We start from the raw sequence: 23,436 nt of genomic DNA on the forward strand, positions 1-23,436 counted from the left end.
TAGCATAGCATAGCATAGCATAGCATAGCATAGCATAGCATAGCATAGCATAGCATAGCATAGCATAGCATAGCATAGCATAGCATAGGATACTTGTCTTAGGGCTGGGTTTTCAATTTGTAAATGCTTTGTCCTTCCTCATCTGCCTGAAAGATGAAGGTCAGGCAGCTCTCTATGTGTTAGGCAACCAAAGAGATGGAGCAGATGTTGTCTTACTGATGATTGGTTATAATAAAGATCTGACAGCCAATAGCTGGAGCAGGAAATAAGGGGGTGGAACTTCTGGGCAGGTGGTAATGCAGGACTGATACAAGAGAAGTAGGAGAATCTAGGAAGACACTGAAAGGGCAGAAGGACTAGGATGGAGCTAGCTACTAACTTTTACCCTAATTTTTGCACTATCCCATCTCCCTACATGGTTCTCACTACCTTCTTACAGCTCCATGGGTCAGCTGCTCAGTAAATATGTTTGCTGATTAAAGAAGAAAAAAGACAAGTAAAGGACTCTGGAACACTGTCATGCTGCATTGTGCTGATAACTATCTTGCCAGGATATGGTGGGCCAAGGCAGGAGGATCACTGAGCCAAGGAGTTTAGGAGCATGGCTAAAACACTTAAGAACTCTGAGACATAATGGAGAGAACAAGCCTGAGAACCCATGAGGTAGAAGAAAGGACCTTAACTGGAGTTAAAACTGTTGTGTGTTGTTTGGATAGAAAAGATTTCCATCTTTATCTCGGAGTAACTAACGATAAAACAGCCAAGCTTACTGGGTGTATGATAGACTTGGTGAGGTTAAGTGGCTCCCCCAGCCTACTCACCTTTCTGTAACAAAGTGCCATATTTTGTAACCTATTGTACTTTGGATATGAAGCAGTTTTGCATAGCATTGTGATACTATAATGGTTTTTCCTGGTTTTATAGTAATGCATCTGCCCATCATCCAAGTTGGCTGCTGAACCCATACAGCTGTGAAGTCTTGCCTTTGTTTAGGCAGACTGCTTTTAGATCTTAAGATGTTCTTCCTTTAAGTTATCTTCCTTCCTTCCTTTCTTCCTTCCTTCCATCTTTCTTTCTTTTTTTCCCTAAACAGAGTTTCTCTGTGTAGCCATAGCTGTCCTGTAACTCATTTTATAGACTAAGCTGACCTTGAACTCAGAGATCCACCTACCTCTGCCTCCAGAGTGCTAGGACTAAAGCATGTATCATTATACATATCTTATATATTTTTTAAAAGATTCATTTTCAATTTTTATTTATATACAATGTATGAGTTAGTATGAGTGTTTGCCATGTATGTAGGTACCCATGGAATGCAGGAGAGGTGTTGGATCCCGTAGATCCAGCCTGGAGTTACAGGTGCTTATGAGCTAACTAAAATGAGTTTTGGGAACCACACTCAGTCCCCTGGAAGAGAAACAAGTGCTCTTAACACTGAGCCATCATTCTAGTCCCTGGAATTTTTTTAAAATAAAAACATTCAAATTTGACAATATACTATCTGTGTTATAGCAGCTATAGCATTTTTGTGAGGTTCAGATCAGTGCTGTGCCCAGTGTCCTCACTGAAGTCACAGCTCATTCACCAAAAAAAGTTAGTCTTTACATCAGCCAATTTGGGCCCTTCCAAATCTGAATCCAATGACTCTGATCCCATTTCATAATATCTCCCTGCCCTCTTTGCACTCTCCTTGGTATCATCTTGGCTGCTTAAAGTCCACTAATCTAGCCTTTATCTATTTATCTATCTATCTTTATATATTTTACTAATCTATCTTTATATATTTAAGTATTTAGAGTAATTTACCTATAATTATGAAGTCCCTAGACAGTAAACATGAATTAATAAATATGAAATGTATGTATGTATGTATGTATGTATGTGTGTATGTATGTAATATATAGATATCATATATATGCACACTTTCTAAAAGCCCCACTTCCAATTTCTTCTCTTAAACTCCCCCTTATTGATATAGGTGATTGAGAACAATCACAAATTGTGTCCATTGTCCAAACATAGGATATCACTGGGACAGAGTTTCCAAATTTATAAAAGGGACCACTGATACCAACAGCCTTGACCCTAAAAAGGTTATCAAACAGACCTGTGTGGCAAGAACGATGACCCATAACAAAAGAAAATAATGTGAGCACTTGAACAACTGGTACAAGAGCAGAGGCTCAACATATATTAGAGTCTACCAGCCAATGGAATTCTCCTGTGTTTGTTGTAAAAAAGAAATCAGGAAAATGAAAAAGGATAATGGATTTAAGAGTAGTTAGGCCAGGCAGTGGTGGCACACACCTTTAATCCCAGCACTTGGGAGGCAGAGGCAGGCGGATTTCTGAGCTAAAGGCCAGCCTGGTCTACAGAGTGAGTTCCAGGACAGCCATAGCTACACAGAGAAACTCTGTCTCGAAAAACCTTTTTTTTTTTTTAAAGAGCAGTTAGTAGAGTAATTCAACCAATAGGTCCTTTACAGTCTAGACTTCCTTTACCTAAATAATTGACTTGAAAGATTGCTTTTTCACAATACCCTTGTAAGAGCAGGATAGGCAAAGGTTTGCTTTCTCAGTACCTACTCTGAACAACGGTGGTTCGATTAAAAGATACCATTGGAAGGTACTTCCACAGGGAATGTTAAACTTTCACAGGGAAAGTCCAACTTTACATCAATATTTTGTGCAACCATTGGAAATAAATCGTAAGCAATTTCCTCATCTATCATTTATCATTACGTGGATGACATTTTGTTAGCTGATTCTGACAAAGATGTTTTAGAGAAAATGTTTAAAGAAACACAAAGAATTCTGCCATGTTGGGGGTTACAGATTGCTCCAGAAAAACTACAAACAGAAAAACCACAAGGAAGGAGAAGAAGGTAGAGAGAGGACAACGCCATCATGGGGTAGATGAATAATAAAAACATAGCCATGAAGGCTAGCCAATTGGAGCTAAAAGCTGCCAAGATATAACATGACAAATTATATCTTGGGGTTACTGATAAAGAAGTAGATTCTAATAGCATAGAGAATAGATATCTGGCAAACTCTAGTGCTGATTAAGGCTTATTATAAATATAAAGGTTGTGTGTCATTTATCTGGAACTGAATGGTCAAAGGCAGAGTAGAAACCTCTGAATTGACATTAAATACAACTCTCCCCTTCCGCCTCCCTCTCACCCAGTTAATTGGTTGTCTGGAATACCTGAGACAAACTATCAGCTATCTACCTATCTACCTACTATCTATCTATCTATCTATCTATCTATCTATCTATCTATCTTTTGAGTCTTGCTTGTAGCCTATGCTGGCCTCAAACTCATAATCATTACTTCTGCCTCAGCCTACCAAGTTCTGGGATTACTGATATATAGATCATCATATAGCATCATACCATCAAATATATCTAACAATATTTTGTTTGTATGTGTATGTGGGGGATATATATGCATATGTGTACATACATGTAGACTTTGATATGTGGTATCTTCCTCAACCACTTTATTTAAAAAAAAATTCTTTTGTGAGATGGGGGTCTCTCTGTGTAGTCTTAGCTATTCTAGTACTAACTCTGCAAACCAGGTTGGTTTAGAACTCAGATATCTGCCTGCCTCTGCCTACTGAGTACTGGAAATATGCCACCACACCCAGCTAGGATTTATTTTTAATTATGCCCTTGTGTGTGTGTATGTGTGTATGTGCACATGCGCGCATGTGAGTACAGGTGCTGAGGCCAGAGGTTGTATCCCCTGATGCTGGGGTTATAGATAGTTATAAGGCATTTGCTATAGGTGCTAGGAACTGAACCTCTGCAAAAGCATTAAAGGACCCTTAACCACTACCCCATCTCTCTAGCCCTTCACCCTAGTTTTTGAGACAAGATCTTGCACTGAATCTAGAGCTCATCAGCTGGACAGATTGGTTGACCAGGAAGCACCAAGGATGTTTTTACTTCCATCTTCCACATAGGATAGGCACAAGCTGCCACACTCAACTTCTACAGGCATACTGGGGATTCAAAGTCCAGTCCTCATTCATGTGCAGTAAGCACTTTACCAACTAAGTCATCTCCCTAGCACTTGCCTAACAATATTTTTTAAATAAAAATTTAATCACTAAAAATATGAGAAAAATATCTTATTTGATAATATATAAGCTGTTTGCCAAATTGCAAAGGACATAGTATAATGTATAACTAATTCTCTCTAGACAAGTTCAATTTGATGTAGACAGCCTACAAGCTGAATTACTACTCTTTTGAAAAAAGATTTACTTTTATTATATGTGTATAAGTGTTTGTCTATATGTGTGTATGTGCACAATGTACAGGTCTAATGACTATGGAAGCAAGAAGATAAAATAGGATCTCCTAAAGCTGGAGTTGCAGACACACTGTGGGTGCTGGAACTGAGAAGGGGTCCTCTGCAAGAGCAGCCAGTGCTCAAAGGGCTGGGCCATCTCTCCAGCCCCTACTCCTCTGTTTTGAGATAAGAAACCCACAAAGAATGTAATTCAACACATTTGCTTCCTTCAGTAAGAAAGATATTTCAGATAAAATATACTATAAATTGACATAGGTCCACAAATTATACTTTGGGTAGCAGTATCTCTTATCAACTCCTTAGATTTTTTTAGATTTTTTGTTTGTTTGTTTGCTTTGGTGTGTGTGTGTGTGTGGTGTGTGTGCATGCGTGTGTTTCACCTCTACTGATGAAACCCAGGAGCTCACAGATGCCAGGCAAGTCCTCCAACACTGTGCTATATCTCCAACCCAACTCCTTCAACTTTAATTCAAGTTAACATAATTTTAAAAAGGTATTTTCTTCATGAAATGCCAAAGTTTCTGTATCATTTCTCACTCTGCAATTTACTGGGATTAATTAATTAGTGTGCTATTCTCTGGATTTTTCCCAGTCTTCTTATTTATAGTTCAATATTCTAATGATAGTCAGAAGAAATGTCTTAACAACTAAGGATAGTAACATAGTAGTAAAATTTTTAATCAGCAGACCCAGAACTGTAATTTTAAAATAGAATATCTAATAGCACCAGTAAAGTAACAGCTTTGAAAACTTTATTTAATTTTGAAAAAGATACAAAAGTCACGTAGTCTCCTGCACTAACCTAAATATTCCATCAGCTGCTCCGCAGTTATGATTTCCATCATTGGTGGAAGTTTCACCTGAAAAAAAAAAACACGAAGTATTATTTCTATAAAACAATGTTTTCCATGACTGAATTATTTCCTGTAGCAAAAAACAAGCACACGTCTGTACATGCATGTGTGTATGCACACAGACAGACAGACAGACAGACACCTACTATATAAATACATTAACATTCATGCTTCTATAACAAAGTCACCCAAGCATGTGGCTCATGCCTATACTCCCAGTACTCAGCAGGCTGGCCATGAGTTTTAAGACAGTTTGAGCTGTAGAGTGTGACTCTTTCTCTAAAAATGCAGCTAAGGGTAAATAAAATAGTGGGTGAAAGTGCTTAACAAGTGAGCTTGATGTCTTGAGTCTGATCCCAGAAACTCAGGGGGAAACCAGAGGACTCCCAACAGTTATTCTCTGACTTTCACACACACTGTGATAACCAGAGGACTCCTACCACTTACCCTCTGACTTTCACACACACTATGATAACCAGAGGACTCCTAACAGTTATCCTCTGACTTTCACACACACTGTGATATAAACACATACCAAGACACACATGAACCCTCACGTACATCTTTCATACATACATACAAATAATTTAAAGAATGTTAAAAAACAAATAAAATATCAAAAAATAAAGTATTACAAGGTCAGTTCTGTCACTGTAATATTTATAAGGTGATAGAGAATCATATAGAGGTATTAAGAAGTCTGTAAAAGAAAACCATACAGAGTTTGTAAAGTCATGTGACTCCTTTTACCACCTAGCGTAATTGCTGTGAGACCCCTGTCACAGTGCCCAGAATAGTAAAAAATTCAGCTAAAGATCAGGAAGAGGCCCTGAAGAAGAGGCCCTCAGGAAGAGCATGTAACAAGTCATTAATGGAATTGTTTTACGGAAGATGAAACAAAGCTTCATATTCATAATTTCAATCTACCTTGGGCATATTTTGAATGGTTAAAATAAATATAGTACCAATCTACTAACTAAACACTAAAGAATTCATCTGTATGATTTTATTTAAAATATAATATTTAAAAACTGGTAAGATAAGCTATATTATTTAGAAGTATATATGTAGGTAACAAATTTTTTTTGTTAAAAAGTAAGAAGATATAAACCTACAATCTAGCTTAGACTATGTAGGGGGACCTTGTCAAAAAATAAAAATAAAAAAAGTAAGGTATAGTGGTACACACTTGTAACTCTAGCAATTGGGAGACGAGGACAGGGAAATCAGGAGTTCAAGGCCATCTTTGGCTATACAGCGTGAGACTAGCTGATGTTACATAAGACGTAAGGCAAAGAAAATGATAAAAACAAAACCTAACAACAACAAAAAAAATCAAGATTATGGTTACTTCCAGAGGTAAAGAGTTACAGCAGAAAGAATATAAGAAGCTTTTGGGGTGCTGCAAACTGAGGTTGCTAGGATTGGGTAGCAAGTCCCTTTACCCACTCACTGACCTACCTCGCTGGCCTAAAATAAGTTTTCACATGAATTGTCAAGATGAGCTACACATACCATGGCCAGTAACTAAATATTTTAAGAAAAATAAATATTCAGGAGGCTGGAGAGATGCATTAGCATATACACAGTGGCTCACAATTATTGTAACCCCAGTTCTAGAAGATTAGACATCTCCTTTTGTATCCTGAAGGAACCAGGCACATACATACATGCAGTCACACTCACACACATACAATTTCTTTAAAAAGTCTTAAAAATATTCAGGAAGGAATTGGGAGGTAGAGGCACATACCTTTGATCCCAGCACTTAGGAGGCAGAGGCAAGTGGATCTCTGAGTTAAAGACCAGCCTGGTCTACAGAACAATCCAGGGCAATCAAAGCTACACAGAGAAGCCCTGTCTCAAAAAACAAATACACAAAGAATTCTGGGTGGAAATTCCAAATAATTACCATATCAATGATAGAAGAACATACAAATTTGTTAGTCATTATTCTCTTTATCAAGGAAACTGTTTAAATAATCAATTTCTCCAATAGCTCGCTATGAGTTACAGAAGTTATTCTAAGTTTATACCACCAAATGTGTTAATGACATATAAAATGTTTTTAATCAATGATAAAATAAGTTTTCAAAATGATCACTTCAAAATTTTGCAGTGTTAGCTTCTCTAAGAGCATAATGACAGCTGATCCTTAGATTGAGTTTGTCTTCTGATTTTATCACTCAGTAAAACCAAGACACATCACAGAGGTTTGCTCATCATATTATTCTAAATGCTTTTTTATTCTCTGTAACAATGTATTCTAAAGAACAATTTTGGCTTCAGGAAGTATTCTAATTACTGTCTAGTCCAATCGCCTATTGCAGTGCACTCAATAAAACATTCTTAAAAAAATAAAGTTAAAATAATTAAAATTAAAATAAAATTAAATTTAAAAGGTGTGTTTTTTAACTTATGTGTATGAGTATGTGCCAAGTGTATATATGTACAAAGACTCCAGAAAAGGCTGCTAGATCCAATGGAGCTAGGATTATAGGCAAGTTGTGAGCCCTGACTTGGGTGCAGAGAATCAAACTGAGGTCCTCTGCAAGAGTTGTATGTGCTTCAAACTGCTGAGCCTGCTCTGCAGACCACTTCCTACGTATAATTTTAAAACTGATGTTCACTGGAAAATTCTAGTTCACTGGCTGTTTTTCTAAGAAAAAGTTGAGTTTTTTTTTTTTTTACTCACTTGTTTATGTATTCTTTGGCTACATTTCAATATATTCTACATTTTTTTTCTTTTTTCTTTTTTTTTTTATTGGATGTTTTATTTACATTTCCTATGTTGTCCCCTTACCCCATCCACCACCCACCCAGGAACCCCCCAATCCCCTCACCCCTCCTCCTTCTTCTCTGTGGATGTAATCTCTATCTACCCCTCCACTCCCACCTCCCCACCCTCAAAATTCCCACCCCCTGGGGCATCCAGCCTTCATGAGGTCAAGGTTCTCTTCTTCCACCTGTGCCCAGCAGGGCCCTCCACTCTTACATATTCAGCTGAAGCCCTGGATCCCTCCCTAAGTGCTCCCAGGCTGGTGGTTTAGACCCTGGGAGCTGTGGTTGGTATTGTTGCTCTCCTCATGGTGCCGCAAGTCCTTTCAGCTCCTTCAGTCTTCACTCTAACTCCTCCATTGGGAACCCCATTATCAGTTCAATGGCTAGTTGTGAGCATCTGCCTCTGAAGATGTCAGACTCTTGAAGACCTCTGAGGAGACATCCAAATCAGGCTCTTATCAGCATGCACTTCCTGACTTCCACATCAGCATCTACCTTTGGTGACTGCACATTGGATAGATACTCAGGTGGAGTGGTCTTCAGACGGTCCCTCCTTCAGTTTCTGTCCCTCACTTTGTCTCCATATTTGCTCCCTTGAGTATTTTGTTGCTCCTTCTAAGAAGGACCGAATCACCCCCACTTGGTCTTCCTTCTTTATGAGCTTCATGTGGCCTGTGAGTTGCATCTTGGGCATTTCAAGGTTCTGGGCTAATATCCAATAATCAGTGAGTGAATACCATGTGTGTTCTTTTGTGATTGGCTTACCTCACTCAGGATGATAATTTCTAGTTCCATCCATTTACCTAGGAACCTCTCGAGTTCATTGTTTTTAATAGCTGAGTAATGCTCCATTGTGTAAATATACCACATTTTTTGAATCCTACATTTTTTTTCTTGTATTACAGTGGTATAGTTTAATTTTTCTAACAGAGACTCATGAAACAGAAGGCCTAAAATGATTACTAAGTAGTTTTGAATTTTTTGTTATTTTTATTTTACATGTATGGATGTTTTGCCTGCATGTATGTCTGTGAACCATTTGTATATCTGGTGCCATAGAAGCCAGAGGTCAGAAGAGAGCATCCGATTTACTGGGATTAGAGTGATAGATGGTTGTGAGCTGCCACATGAGTGCTGGGTATTGAACCAGGTCCTTCTAGAAGAGCAGCCAGTGCTCTTACCCCTGAGCCTATCTCTCCAACCCCACTAAATAGTTCTTTATAATAAAACTTACTAGGTTTTTGCTTTAGACTATTTTAGCTATTCTTATATGATATTTATCAACTTGTTTCAATATCAGTTTTGAAGTGCTGATATTTAGCTACATTTATATTCTAAGGATGGAACTTTCAGTTTCACAGCAATTTAAAAGTGATGTTCATGGCTATCAATGTTTTTAAAAATCACTACTACTGCTGCTGCTGCTGCTACTACTACAACTACTACTCTACTACTATTTATTTGAGACTGAGCCTTACTAAACAGCCTTAGCTAGCCTGAAGACCTCCATGGAGACCAGGGTGGTCTCAGACTCACAGAGATATACCTGCCTCTGCTTCTTGTATGCTGAAATTAAGGGTGTATGACACCACACCTGCCATTTTTATTATTTTTATACTTCTTCACATTTATTTATTTTGTGCTTGTATTTGTATAGGCATACATGTACCATGGCGTACTTGTGGAAGTCAGAAGATAGCTTGCCAGAGTCTATTCTCTCCTTCCACCACTTGGGTCCTAGGAATTGAATTCAGGTTTGTCAGTTTTGGTGGCAAGCTCCTTTACCTGTTGTGCCTTCTTGCCATCTCAAATGATGTTTTCTTTTAAAAGAATTATGTGTTCTCTTATTTAAGAAAGATTCACTGTGACAAATTCACCAGAACATTTCAAGAACAAATAATTTATCCTTTCTCAAGGGGCCTGAAAGATGGTTCTGCAGGTAAAGGAACTTCTCACCCAATGGGGAGCCCAATGACCTGACAATTTGCATTCTACCCTCTGAACCCACATAATGGAGGGAGAAACAGGTTGTTCTCTGACCTACACATATGGACTGTAGTGTACTCTCCCAATACATAGATAAATGTAAAAAGAGATAAACCATTCTTTTTATTTCTGCAATGCTTTAAAACTAAGAAGTCAAAGAGACTGGGGCTATAGCTCAGTGGTAGAGCTGTATTCACCATGCATCAGACCAGAAGAGAATGAGACGGAGACATTGAAGAGTATATGAATTTGTCATATATATTCTATAATCCTAGGGTAAGGCATGATTTCAGAACAATATTGAACTTCCAAAAGGAGCATGTCTACCATGCCATGTTCTAAGCATATACGATGCAAATGACCACCTCTATATTGATATTAGAAGTGGCCTCGAGAGAGACCAAAATAAAAACAAGAAATCTTTTGTTTGTTTCAAATATTAGTGAAATCTTAAACAGGAAATGTCTTAAAAGTGGTAGGCCAAGATTTTAAGGAATGGGAGAAGTAGTAAATGCAGAGGACTCAACAATTACTAAGAAAAAAGGAGGTACTAATATAAGCCTTTAATCCTAAAACTCAGGAGCAGAAGCAGAAAGATCATTGGGAGCGTGAGGCCAGATTGATGTACACAGTAGTACCTACCAGATCAGCAAGAGCTATACAGTTAGACCTTGTCTCAAAAAAACAAACAATACCATCACACACACAAAAAGCTATTTGAAAAATTTTCATAGGTAATTGTTAAATAATTTTTTCTTCTTCCTCTTCTTCTTCTTCTTCCTCCTCTTCTTCTTTTTCCTCCTCTTCTTCCTCCTCTTCCTCTTCCTCCTCCTCCTCCTTCTTCTTCTTCTTCTTCTTCTTCTCCTTTCTTCCAAACTAGATTTCTCTGTGTAGTCCTGGATGTCGACCAAGCTGGCCTCCAACTCACAGAGATCCACCTGCCTCTGCCTTCAGAGTTCTGGGATTAAAGGTGTGTGCAACCACCTGGTTGGTAATTGTTAGATATTTAATTACAATATCAATAAGTATTAAAGATATATACAATTAAGTTCTAACAACTTTTCTTGTGTGTGTGTATGCATGAACAGAAGCCAGGGAGGGCTTCAAGAGTCCCCTCCTCTGTAACTTTTCTCTTTACTCCTTTGAGGAAGGGTCTCTCCCTGAACCCAGAGCTTGTATATGCTTTAGCTAGGCTGCCATCAGTAAGCTCCATGATCTTCCTGTCTTTGTGACTCTACAGGGCAGGATTTACAAGTGTTTTCAAGACTACACCTGGCTTGTTAGATGATGCTGGGATCTGAATTCAGATCCTCTTGTTTACACAGCACTCCTGATGGCCCTCTGCCTCAGCTTCTCAACTGTTAGGATACCCAACAACTTTTTAAAGGTAGAGGTAATAGAAGAGATAATAAAATTGAGTTTGTCCAGTCTGTTTATCAAATTACCTACTAACCGCCATTCAACATACTTGGTCACATTAATTGATGACCGTGAAACAAGTCACAGACATAATTAATTCAAAGAACAAATAAAGGCTTTGAAATGTTTGCCCAAAGTAAGTAGATGACTTGTAATGTGACTTGAGATTCATAGCAAAATGAGTTCCTCTTTCATTATGACAGTATGAACTTCATGCCGGGCGGTGGTGGCGCACGCCTTTAATCCCAGCACTTGGGAGGCAGAGGCAGGTGGATTTCTGAGTTCAAGGCCAGCCTGGTCTACAGAGTGAGTTCCAGGATAGCCAGGGCTATACAGAGAAACCCTGTCTCGAAAAACAAAACAAAACAAAACAAAACAAAAACACAAAAAACAAAAAAAAAAGACAGTATGAACTTCAAAAGAAAAGAAAGAAAAGAATAAATATGTTCAGTCAGTGAAATAAATGTCTGTTACAATCAGATGTGTCTAACCTGACACATTATGACATGACACTGTCATCCACAAAGTGCACACCCACACCCACGCACGCGCACACACACACTTTCAGAATGTTTAAAGTAAGTTAGTTAATCTATTTTGGGGCACAATCATACTATCCTGGGGTACATTCACCCTGCTGTAAAACACCTGAAAATTGAGTGTAAAGGTCTATGTTAGAGTACTTACTTAGCATACTAAATTTAGTTCCCCAAAAGAGGTTGTATTATATTAAATATTCTACAAAGTCTGATTAAGTGATAGTACTTCAGTGATTATGGAAACGCTAGGGCGTTACAGGCCTAGAATCTAATTATAATTTATCTTGGACTATCTTTAGTCCTCATAATAACTCAATTTTGTGTCTGACCTAACATCTTCGGAATTTATTAATGTAGCAAACTACTAGGTTCCATGGAGCTAAAACCTAAGAAATTCAGCAGATGGCATCTGAGACATATAACTTGGTTTCTTCAACCTCCCTAACCTCCTTACTTTTCTATAACTCCCCTTATGTTTCCACCAATGGATTTGAATATTCTCTGTTCTGTTCCTCTAACAATTTCATGAAACTGTTACCACATCTGAACATGGGATTTGAGGTGTTCCCAGGCCAGGGCCACTCATTTTTTGGCACCAGAATAGTCACTCAACACCTTTTTTTTGGTTGTTAAATCTGATCTTTTCAGACCGCCTCTCTCAACACAGTACAAGCTAGCATCAAATTTACCATAAGGTAAGAAATGTTTTTCAATTTGTTTTTTATGTCATCAAATCCCTAAACACAATAAAAACAAAACATCCAAAACAAGCAGTGCATAGCGGTCCACACCTGTAATCCTACTCTCAGGAGGTAGACAGAGAAGGATCAGGGTCAACCTTAGGTACAGAGTGAGTCTGACACCTGTCACAAAACCAAACCAAAGGAAAAAACAATTTAACCAATTAAAAGTGGAAAATAATGAACTGGCAGGATAGTTTAGTGGCTCTAGATCACTGGCCCTTCATAGGACCCAAGTTTGATTTCCAGTACCCACATGACAGTTTACAACATAACTCTAGTCCCAGAGAATCTGATGCCTTCTGGCCTTTGAAGGTACAGGCACATACATTGTACACAGACAGACATACAGACAAAACAATCATTCACATAAAATAAAAATAATTGTTAAAAAGTGGAAAGTAAAGTGGCTGAAGAGGCGTCTCAGAGGCTAAGGGCACTTACCTGAGTTCCATTCCCAGCACTCACTTACAACCATATGTAAGTCCAGTTCCAAGAACTCTAAGGGCATCTTCTGGCCTTAACCAACACCAGGCATACATGTGGTACATATACACACATGCATGAAAAACAGCACCCCCTCTAAACGCAAAAGATACATGGAAGTATCTTATTTTTAAAAAGTGGGACAATATCAAAGTTGCCTTTAAGCCAGATATGCTGCCATGCACCTGATAATTCCAGTACTCAAGAGTCTGAATCCAGAGACTTGAGAGCTCAAATAGCAACACCCGTTTCAAAATAAACAAAAGTAGAAAACAAAAGTTACCATATTCAAAGGCCTAGTTTGTTGGCACCACAGGTATTTAAATGTCCTTTACTTGGACCTCCACAGGCATGATAGGAAAAGGGAAAGGAAGGCTTTTCCACTGACAGAACACTAACAGAGCAGAGGAGATGGACGTACTCATCCCTGGCATCAGGCATCACCAGTGCAGCATCACCAGTGCAGCATCACCAGTGCAGCATCACCAGTGCAGCATCACCAGTGTAGCATCACCAGTGCAGCATCACCAGTGCAGCATCACTGGTGCAGCATCATGCTGCCCTCATCCTCTTTACTCACAAATCCAGAGACACATATTACTTGTAATTCTTGGGAGGAACTGGGAAAGGAAGCCCCAGAACCATTCCTCAAACCTTTTATGTAAATGAGGTCCCATCACTGTGTGAAGTTTTTAAACTTCTTTTTATAAGATCTATATTTAAAACAGAGTAGGCAGAGGCTCAGATAAAATCTTTGGCTCACCATCTGTTTTCCCCTTTTTATAAGCAATAAACATACTTTGGAAAACCTCAAAAGAGTTTTATCCTTACTTTAGGAAAAGAGAGCATGAAAAAAATTAGTGTGACTGTTGTTCTTCTACAGGTTTGGAGTAGGATGGGGCAGAGTAAGTCATCAAGGAACATGAAGTATTTGTGAAAAACACAAGGGGCTTCCAAGAAATGACATAGAAAAGGAGGGAGAGTCATAGCAAACAGTCACTGATGGAAAGCTGCTCAGACACGGAACTTCACTTCAAGGTGATAAAATAAGAAATGTCCATTCCGACTTTAAGTTTCTCGCTATTGATTTTTTCCTCCTTTTGTCATCATGTTGCTCAGCTTTTTTCTTGCTCATTTATAAGTGTTCTTTGTAAACTAATCCTCAACTCTAGAGAGGCAACCCAGCAGTTAAGAGTACTGGCTACTCTTCCCGAGGGCTCAGATGCAATACTAAGCACACACATGGTTCCAGGACCTCTGGTACCCTTTTCTGGCTTCCTGGGCATGCATGTAGTGCACAGATACACATGCAGGCAAAGCACTTAGGCACACTGAAGAGGAGGAAGAGGAAGAAGGGGAGGAGGAGGAGGAAGAAGAAGAGAAAGAGGAGGAGGAAGTAAGGGAAGAGGAGGAGGAAGAAGAATAAGAGGAGGAGAAGAGGAGGAGGAGGAGGTGGAGGAGAAGGAAGAGGAGGAGGAGGAGGAGGAGGAGGAGGAAGAGAAGGTAGCTCTTAGAGTCAGGTGAAGCTGATCAAAGTACTCTACAAACCTGTTTGAAAATGCTATAACGAGGGCTGAAGAGGTAGCTCAGTCGACAGGTGCCTGCCTAGCATATATGAAACCCTGCTTAACACTAGAACCATACAAACTGGGAATGGTGGCACATACTTATAATTCAAATACTTGGGAGGTTGAGGCAGGAGGATCAGAAGTTCAAAATACCATCCTCAAGCTACACAGTAAGCTGGAGCCCAGCCTGTGATATATGAGACTATCTTAAAAACAAGCAAAAATGTTATAATCAAATTCATTTTTCTATGTAATTTATATCATGTGAAAAGATGAATATGATCAAAATATATTATTTTGTATGTATGCATATATCATAATGAAACCCATTATTTTGTACAATATATGCAAATTACTACAAGTAACTTAAAAAAATAAACTCGGGGCTGGGCCAGTAGCTCAGTGGAAACAGTGCACTTGAGTTTAGATCCCCAGCACCCATGTCAAACCTGGGTTGCAGTGTCATGCTTCTGTAACCTCAGCACTGAGGGGTGGAGAAGTAGAACAGGAAAATCCAGGGCTTACCAGCCAGCTAGTCTAACTGAAGAACAAGTTCAACTGAAGAGACTCTATCTCCAAAAATGCCCAAACAAGAGACATTGAGAGTGATACAGAAAAAATCTGACCTCTACATTCATAGGTGAGGGCTTGTGTACAACACACGTGCATGCACAAGTGAGTGAGCAAGAGCGTGACTGAGTGCATGAGTGCACACACGTGTGCACATGCACACACAGAAACTAGTTCTTAGACATTTTAACCAGACAGGTCCCTCTTTCTGTGAGTGGTGTACAGCAGATACCCTTTTGTTCTCCCTTTTAACCTCAATCATCACTCATCCGTCAAAGAATCTGGAAATCTCTGCTGACTTCCAAAAGGCAAATAACAACACATTAGGAAAACAGTTTTGACCTCTAGAAAACCTGGCTCACCTTGAGAATACCATCTGACATTGATTATCTCACTCATCACCCTGTCAATCATTAATGATAACTGATTTTTGTTGGCATAAATAGCCTCCAGGCAGAAAAAGGACTGAGAACAACAGACTTTCAAGATAATCTTCAAATTCATGAGTATGAATACTTACAGACTAAAACCCATCAAGTTTATTTCTTGCTACTTAAGACTCTTTCTTTCTCCCTCTCGACTGCATTTCAAGCTATCTCTGATCTTTCTTCATATGCACCCTTTTGTTCAGAGGCCTTATCTCATTCAATCTTCAGACCTGAATCTGCCTTTCTCATCTCTGAAGCCTTCCCCTGAGATCCCATTCCCAATCACCCCACCCCCACCGCACACTTTTTTTTTTACTTCCTTAGCATATTAGTGCTGTTCACATTGCTCTGCAGTTACTCTTTATGTCTGCCTCTTTACCACATACAGAGCCACTGCAGAGCTGACGCACTCTGTGCTGTCTTCGCATGTATAATGTCTCTCACAAAGCCAGAACCCAAACACATATTTGAATCTGCCTTTCAGAATCAATTCAAGGCTCATATATCCTCAAAGTAATCCAGGCCAAAGTAGCTGCTCCTCCTACTGTGAATGTGGGTGGCATTATGGCTTGGACTAAATAAGAAGGAGAAATCAAATTGAGCAGTCATATCTGTCTGCTTCCTGACTATGAATGCAATTTGACGAGTGGTTTCAAGCTCCAGCTGCCATGTACCCTCAAACTGTGAGCGAAAATAAACCTTAAGTTGCTTTTGTCAGATATTTTGTTACAGAAGTGAGAAAAGTAACTATGCCAGAAAACTGGTACTCAGGAATGGACCCTTTGCAGTGATAAACCTGACCATGTAGCTTTTAGACCTTTTGAACTGCTTTGTAGAAATAATGTAGAAAAGCTTGGAACTCTGGGCTAGAAAAGCCATAGAATGCTATAAGCAGAGGTTAATCAAAATAATCTTCTGATTCATTAGCATGCATGCATACTCATTAACAGACTAATCCAGATGACCGGAACCCAGTTGATTCCATCAGGAGCCCCAGATACTACTCAACATAGAGCTGCAAGATTTGGTGTTGGAATCTCTCCCTCACTATCCATCTTAGTTCTTCATAACTGGTTAGCATAATTCAAGCTATTCTTCTTCTAGGGAACATTTTAACTATAAGTGGAATTATCAATTTGAAAACAGGTGCTGAGATGCATCCTCTCAAAACCCACATACTGCAAGTTTAGATATGATTCCATATTCTGAGGCCGCAACACACCTGCTCTTCCCTTTCTGTTCTCCAAGACCTTAGATTTATCATTCCTTATTTTAGTTGTTAATAGTTTTAGCTTCCTTAACAAACATTCTAATGTATAGTTACTAGTAAAAATGCTAAACCTTTGAAGTAGAGTCAAGGAAACAAGGAAAGTAAAAAGAAAATCACACACAAGATGAAAATATTGTCTTTGAAAATAAATAATTTATGGTAAGTAGGCTCAAACCAATGCTTTTCCTTAAATGGAATTTGTCTAAAAAAATTGTATCTTTCCTATCACTATTCCTTCCATGCATCCACACCCAAGTGGGACAGACAGCATTCCCCAGAAAACATGTAGATATAATCATTAAAACTTGCTCCCAAATATGAGATAGTAACTGAAGACCACGATTTCCAATTTCTACTGTTTTGCATATGTAATAACGTCAGTAAGAAGGAGTAATATAGGCAAATATAGCTAAAAATAATCAGAAAATGTAGGTGCAGGGTGCTCTAGATTCTACTTGTTTATAAGCAAACCATCAGTAACAACATTTAACTGAACGTTGAGTTTTTAATACAAAAAAGACCTGAAGTTGGGGGCAATTCTTCCTGACACATACCCATATGAATAATCTTTCAATAAAGAAATCCTGGAATTAATTTCATGTAAGAAGAGACTGTTAGACATTGTGGTGCATGCCTGTAAACCTAGCACTCCGGAGGCTGTAGCATTTAAGACCATGAGTTCGAGGACAGCCTAAGCTACACAGAGAATCCTTGTCTCAAAAAAAGGAGGAATCTGGTGAATGGAAGGAAGCCATCAGCTGACAAACAGCAGTTTCCTCACCCCATTTTGCCCCTCCCCATCCCACAAGCTGTAGGAAGTAGAAAGCTGCAGAGTGTACCTTCCAGGCGAGAAGCAAAACATTGAGGATGGCCAGCAAAGGGCAGGGTCCATTCTCATTCTGGGTGATGATGGGCGTGTTCTCCTGTTTCCACTGGATCCATTTGATGTGATACACTGACTGTCCGGGAAAGCGTTCTTTGGAGGCTGTCAGCACCTGAGCCGGGTCCTCCTCCTCCTCTTTGCACAGAGGTGCAACCCTGGGCGGCCCTGCCGCGCCCTCCTCCACGTCCTCAGGGACCCTCGCCTCTGCTCCCTCCTCACTATTGAACTCAGAGCTACTGGGGAAAGAATGCAGGTTGGAGAAAGACTCCAGGGAGTCCAAGCTAGGCGAGTCCCCTGGGGGGCTCGGCTCGCTGCAGCTGCTGCTCAGGGCGCCGATGCTGCTGGGCTCCTCCGCCGCCTGCTCCACCCTGCAGGTGCCAGTGTCGCCCACTGGCCCCGACCCTCCGCCCGCCGCGGCCTCGGCCAGCTCCGAGGAGGCGGTCACCTTGTGCTGCCCTCTTGAAGGCGCCTCCAGGGCGGCAGGGCTCGACGACGCGCTGTCCTTCAAGTCCGAACCCGCGCTGCATCCTTGCTGCGAAGGGAACGTCGGGTCCCCGAGGCTGTTCTGCGCTGCCGCCGCCCCCTGCCCGCCGCTGTCCACCGCGCGTCCAGCGGGACCGTCCTCAGCCTCGCGCCCGCCGCGCCGTCGCCCTTCCGGCGGCGACACTCGCCCGGCCGCCACCCCAAGTTCCAGAGGCTGTGGGCTGTCAGGGCTGTTCTCCATCCCCCGCCGCCCGCCCCTGGTCCTATAGACACCGCGGCCGGCTCTCCTGAGCTAGCGCCTCTGACGCCATGACAGCCGCTCTGTAGCAGCTCCAGCGCCCTAGCGCGGCCTCGGCCAGGCACGTCACCGTAGAGGACGGCGGGAGCGCGCGCGCGAGCTCTCGCCCGCCGGCTCGGAGCGTGCCTCCGCGTGACTGCGCTCGGTGAGGCGCCCAGACGCATCCCAGGAGCGCTTCTCCCCCGAGGCCACGCCCCTCCCGCGCACACGGGAGGCCTGGGAAGGCAGAGCGATGCCAGGGGCGTGGCTGAGGGCGTGGTCAAAGGCGCGGCTCCTGTTGCCGCAGCGCTACAAGGAAAATAATCTTCTGTGTGCGGCCGGAAGTTGAACTCCCAGGCGTCCCCGCTGCGCGCGGTTACTTTAAAGGCAGTCGCTGAGGCTTGTAGCCAGTGTGGTCCAGTTTTGGGCTTATGCCTGGTGGACCCCGAAAGTAGCAGGAGCATTGGAAGACAGCCATTCCCTGAAGGCCTCGGGAGAGCTGGTTTTTTTGTTTTGTTTTTTGTTTTTTTAGCTTTTAATGTTGAGAATTGGAAGCATTTCTTAGGAAATGCAAATTTTAAAGGCGAGATCTGTTGGAGGCTTTTGGAAGACTGTGCAGCACAGGGGCAGCTCTTCCTGGGTTTTGGCTGAGAATCGCTGTGCTCCCAACCAGCTACTGGTTTGCTCTGCCGGAGGTTCAATGAGGTTGTGGATATTGGCCTATGCCCCAGGAGAGAGGGTAAATTTGGGCCAGTAATAATAAATTAGTTTGCGTTTGAAGCAAGCCAAGTCTTCGCGGCTCTGTTCACTTGGCTCCTCTTTGCACGGAGTGGGAAGCTTTTGCTTCCCGAAAACGTAACTTTTTATATTAGAATTGACTTCTCATCAGGCCTTGACATCTGCAAAGAGGATGGACAGAATTGCTGGCCTTTTTTTTTTGGCAAGAGTGGATATAGATCATCTGACCTGCTTTGGAAAACTGCTTTTTCTGGACCCTCCCCCTTTAAAGTTGTCTAGGCTCTGAGGATATAAAAATGAACAAGACAGGTCTTCCTTCAGGATCAGGCATACAAATATATGGTACATCATGGATTGTTATACTGAACTTCAGAAGTTCAGAGAGTTCAGACTTTGTGTGGTGCCTTAGATTTAAAAGGGGACCTACAAAGGTGTGGTATATGATTAAACTGGGTGAATGAATAGATGATTTGTAAGCCAATGTAGTACACTGTAGAGCCAGAAATAATGGGATATACTTGTCAAAGAATGTCTTTTCTCCAGTTTTTGAAAATCCCGTGTGAACAAACCTATACTTGCAGGGTAGCAGTGGTGCATGCCTTTAATCTCAACACTTGGGAGGCAGAGGCAGATGGATCTCTGAGTTCAAGGTTAGCCTGGTCTGCAGAGTAACTTCTGGGACAGCCAAGGCTACACAGAGAAATCAGGTTTTGAGAAACAAGCAAACAAGAAAGAAAGAGAGGAGGAGAGATTCATTCATTTTTATTTTATGTGTATGAGTGTTTTGCTTATGTGTATGTATGAGCACTGAGTATTGTGCCTGGTGACTGCAGAGGTCAGAAAAAAGGTATTAGATCCTCAGAATAGAGTTACAGGCCATTGTGAGCCATCATGTGGATGCTGGGAACTGAATCTGAGTCACCTGCATGAGCAGCAAGTGCTCTTAACAACTGAGCCATCTCTCCAGCCCCACCTTTGTATTTGCATGTAGTTATTGGCAGTGTTGGGGAGCGATGGCTAGGAGAAACAAGTATAGAACAAGTCTTAGTTTGGGAAATAAGATACTGATAAGGGCTGAGAAATGGCTCAGTAGATAGTGCTTGCTTTACAAGCCTATATTCAAGTACTTAAAAGTACAGGCAAGAAGAACTCTATGAGTTTGAGTCCAGCCTGGCCTACATAGCAAATTCTAGGTTAGCCAGGACTACACCGAGAGTCCTTGTCTCAAACAAACAAACAAAGCCCACGATTAAAACAAAATAACAAAAACCCAAACAATTTGGGGAGTGATCAGAGAAGGGGTGACTGACATCTGGCCCCTGCAGGCCCCTCACAGGTGAGTAAACCAATACACACATACAGACACATGCACACCCACATGCCAAAACATACTAACAGAAAATGATTGTTGAGATTATATAACAATTTTAAATAACTAGTAATAAACCATAAATATTATAAGAATTCAGAGAAAAACCCTTGTGGGACAATAATTAAAACTATAGAATGAGTATTGCCTTATACTTAAGAAATACAAAGCATAGATCTTTTTACGATCAAAATAATATTGATGATAATTTTAGTAACAATATTATTCTGCTAGTGTTTTGTGTTGCTTTTGGCAAGGTCTTTCTATTTAGCCCTAAAATAGCCTGTAACTTAAGCTAGCCTTGCAAGTGTTGAGGTTACAGGTGTGAGCTACCACATCTGGCTAAAATTATAATTTTATTTATTTTGTGTTGCCTGGAATTGAACCCAGAGTCTTATGCTTACTACGAATGGGCTATACAACTAACTATATCTTGGCCTTGATTGTTTTGTTTTAGGCTAGCCTCATACTCTTGGTCTTCCTATATCAGTCTCCCAAGTACTGGGATTATAGGCATGGGCCATCACTTTTGGCTTGAGTCTCTTAAGACTTAAGCTTATGATTGAAAGGTATTGTATAGTTCAACACTGCAGGCAGAGAGGCTGAGAACTTGGTGAGTTCTCAGTCAGTGAAGCTGGATTCTCCAGCATAGTGGGTCTCATGCTGAGGGGCTGCAGAGTCTCTGGTCTGTAGTTCACATTAGAGCTTGAAGAAGGCTGGAGCCTGATGTCAGCAAGGAATGGCAACAGCAATAGAAAAAGACTCAATCATCAGCAAGAAGGGCAGGCAAGCAGCCCGTGCCTCTTCTTCCTTAGGCTGCCTTATATCTAGGCCACCCACTTTGCAGAGGAAGGTCTTCAAAGTTAATCCTTTCAGGAAATGCTCTCACATGCTTCCTATGTCTCTTTGTTTATTCCAAACTCAATCAAGTTGACAGTCCAGATCAGCTGTCACAGATATCAAACTAGCTGCATCAAAAGGAGCCCTGAGCAGAACCTGGAAAGTGTCTGGAGCATATGTACCTTAACTCCACCTCATTTAGTTTTCAGTTCAACATACCTGAGGTAAAAATCCAGGCTTCTCATGTAACTCAGTGGCCCTGGCTTTGGTGCTCAGCGGCTTGTAGACACTCCAGCTTCCTGCAAAGTACATCCCTAACTCAATTATTTCCTTCTCCCCATGAGGAGCCCTGCACCTGTTCAGAAACCAGTCCAATGCTGTGGTAATCAAGCAGGTGCTGCCTCCGCTCCCTGCGGCGTTAGCAGATGCTCTTCTGTCCTGGTGATGTGAAAGGATAGAGAGGAGTGACCTTTTCTTTTAGTGTGGTCCTCATTCGCTGCAACATTAGCAAAATGCTTCTCTCAATTGCACTCTTACAATCTTCTCAAAAACTGGAAACTAGATGTTACCTGGAAACTGTAGATTGTACCAGGAATGAATCCAAGTATATTCCACCACTTTAAATACTACTCTAGTCTTAGACCAGGTTATTATAAGATCAAGTTTAATTGTGCCTGCTTCTTTCTTTCCACAGGACTTCTTTCTCAAGGGAGAAAAAGTCTTGCTAAGGGTTAGAAGCAGATAGACTATTGGTAAAGTGTGTACCGCATGCCTGAGGCTCAGGGTCCAATTCCAGAATGGAAACAAACATCAAGATTGTGTTTTGCTGAAACCCTGTCTCGAAAACAAACAAACAAACAAACAAACAAACAAACAAACAAAAGATTCTGTTTTGCCAACCTACTTTACCAGTTAACTGTTGGCTCTAGTGCAGTTATTTTCAAACTATGGATTTAGAGATTGGCAGTGTTAACCTCACCTGGAAAGTTACTACAGATGAAAATTCTTAGGAATGAGGGTGAAAGTGTTGATCAGGGGTAGGGTGCTTGTCCAGAGTAGGCAAGGCTCCAGTGCATGTGCGTGCATGCGTGTGCGTGTGCGTCTGCATGTGTGTGTTATGGGAGAGGTGGGTCATTCTCTGGTCTTATTTAGTAATGTGGTGTTTAACAAGTCCTCCAGGCGATTCAAATATACTATAAAGTTTGAGCATTTGGTCTGAGGATGTAGCTCATTCAGTAGAGTGGACATAAAGACCTGAGTTTTATCTCCAGCAAAGTATAAACTGGGTGTGGTAGTTTGTAATCTCAACACTTATGTGCAAGCAGGATTAGGAGTTGAAGGTCAGTTTCATAGTAAGTTGTTGATCTGCTTAGGGGTGTGTGAGATCCTGCCTCAAAAAAAAAAAAATCCAAACAAACCAACCAAAAAAACCCCAAGATGGTGATCACCACGATCCTAGGAATAAGGCCAGCCAGGGGTACATGAGACCCTGTCTTAAAAAAACAAAAACAAAAATAAATATTGGGCATGGTAGTGTTTGCCTGTCAGCCTAGCATTTGAGGGATGTTTTTTGTGATTCTGTTTCTATCTCAAAAAACAAAACAAATATACTAAGCCAAAAAAAAAAAACAAATAAAAAACAGATATGGACCGACTTAGTCTTTAAATTTTTAGCGATCCCTTATTATGTTTGTTTAGAAGAGCAGTTGTCAAACTTTAGTTTATATATCAAAGTTATTTGGGGACACAGAAGAGAATGTTATAAGCATAGAAGCAGCCCAATATAGCAGAATGTATGATGAATGGGACTCACAGGGCTGGGATTAGAACCAGCTCCAGCCATTCACTCATTGTCAGGGTTTGGGTCAGTCAACTTAT

At 40.8% G+C, this 23,436-nt stretch overlaps 1 protein-coding gene across 2 annotated transcripts in view; it reads right to left on the reverse strand.

The window, feature by feature from the left end:
- The window catches only part of Mindy2 (MINDY lysine 48 deubiquitinase 2), a 59,804-nt gene extending 41,229 nt beyond the window's left edge, over positions 1-18,575 (reverse strand). For both annotated transcript variants that reach the window (XM_028771349.1, XM_028771350.1), the window contains exons 1-2: positions 17,808-18,575; positions 5,130-5,187 (exon numbers count right to left, since the gene is read on the reverse strand). In XM_028771349.1, coding sequence (XP_028627182.1) covers positions 5,130-5,187; positions 17,808-18,575 — 826 coding nt within the window. The remainder of the gene's footprint in view (positions 1-5,129; positions 5,188-17,807) is intronic.
- Positions 18,576-23,436: the final 4,861 nt, after the last annotated feature.

Source organism: Grammomys surdaster, unplaced genomic scaffold (genome assembly GCF_004785775.1).
Source record: "Grammomys surdaster isolate TR1022 unplaced genomic scaffold, NIH_TR_1.0 206, whole genome shotgun sequence".
NCBI classification, from domain to species: domain Eukaryota; kingdom Metazoa; phylum Chordata; class Mammalia; order Rodentia; family Muridae; genus Grammomys; species Grammomys surdaster.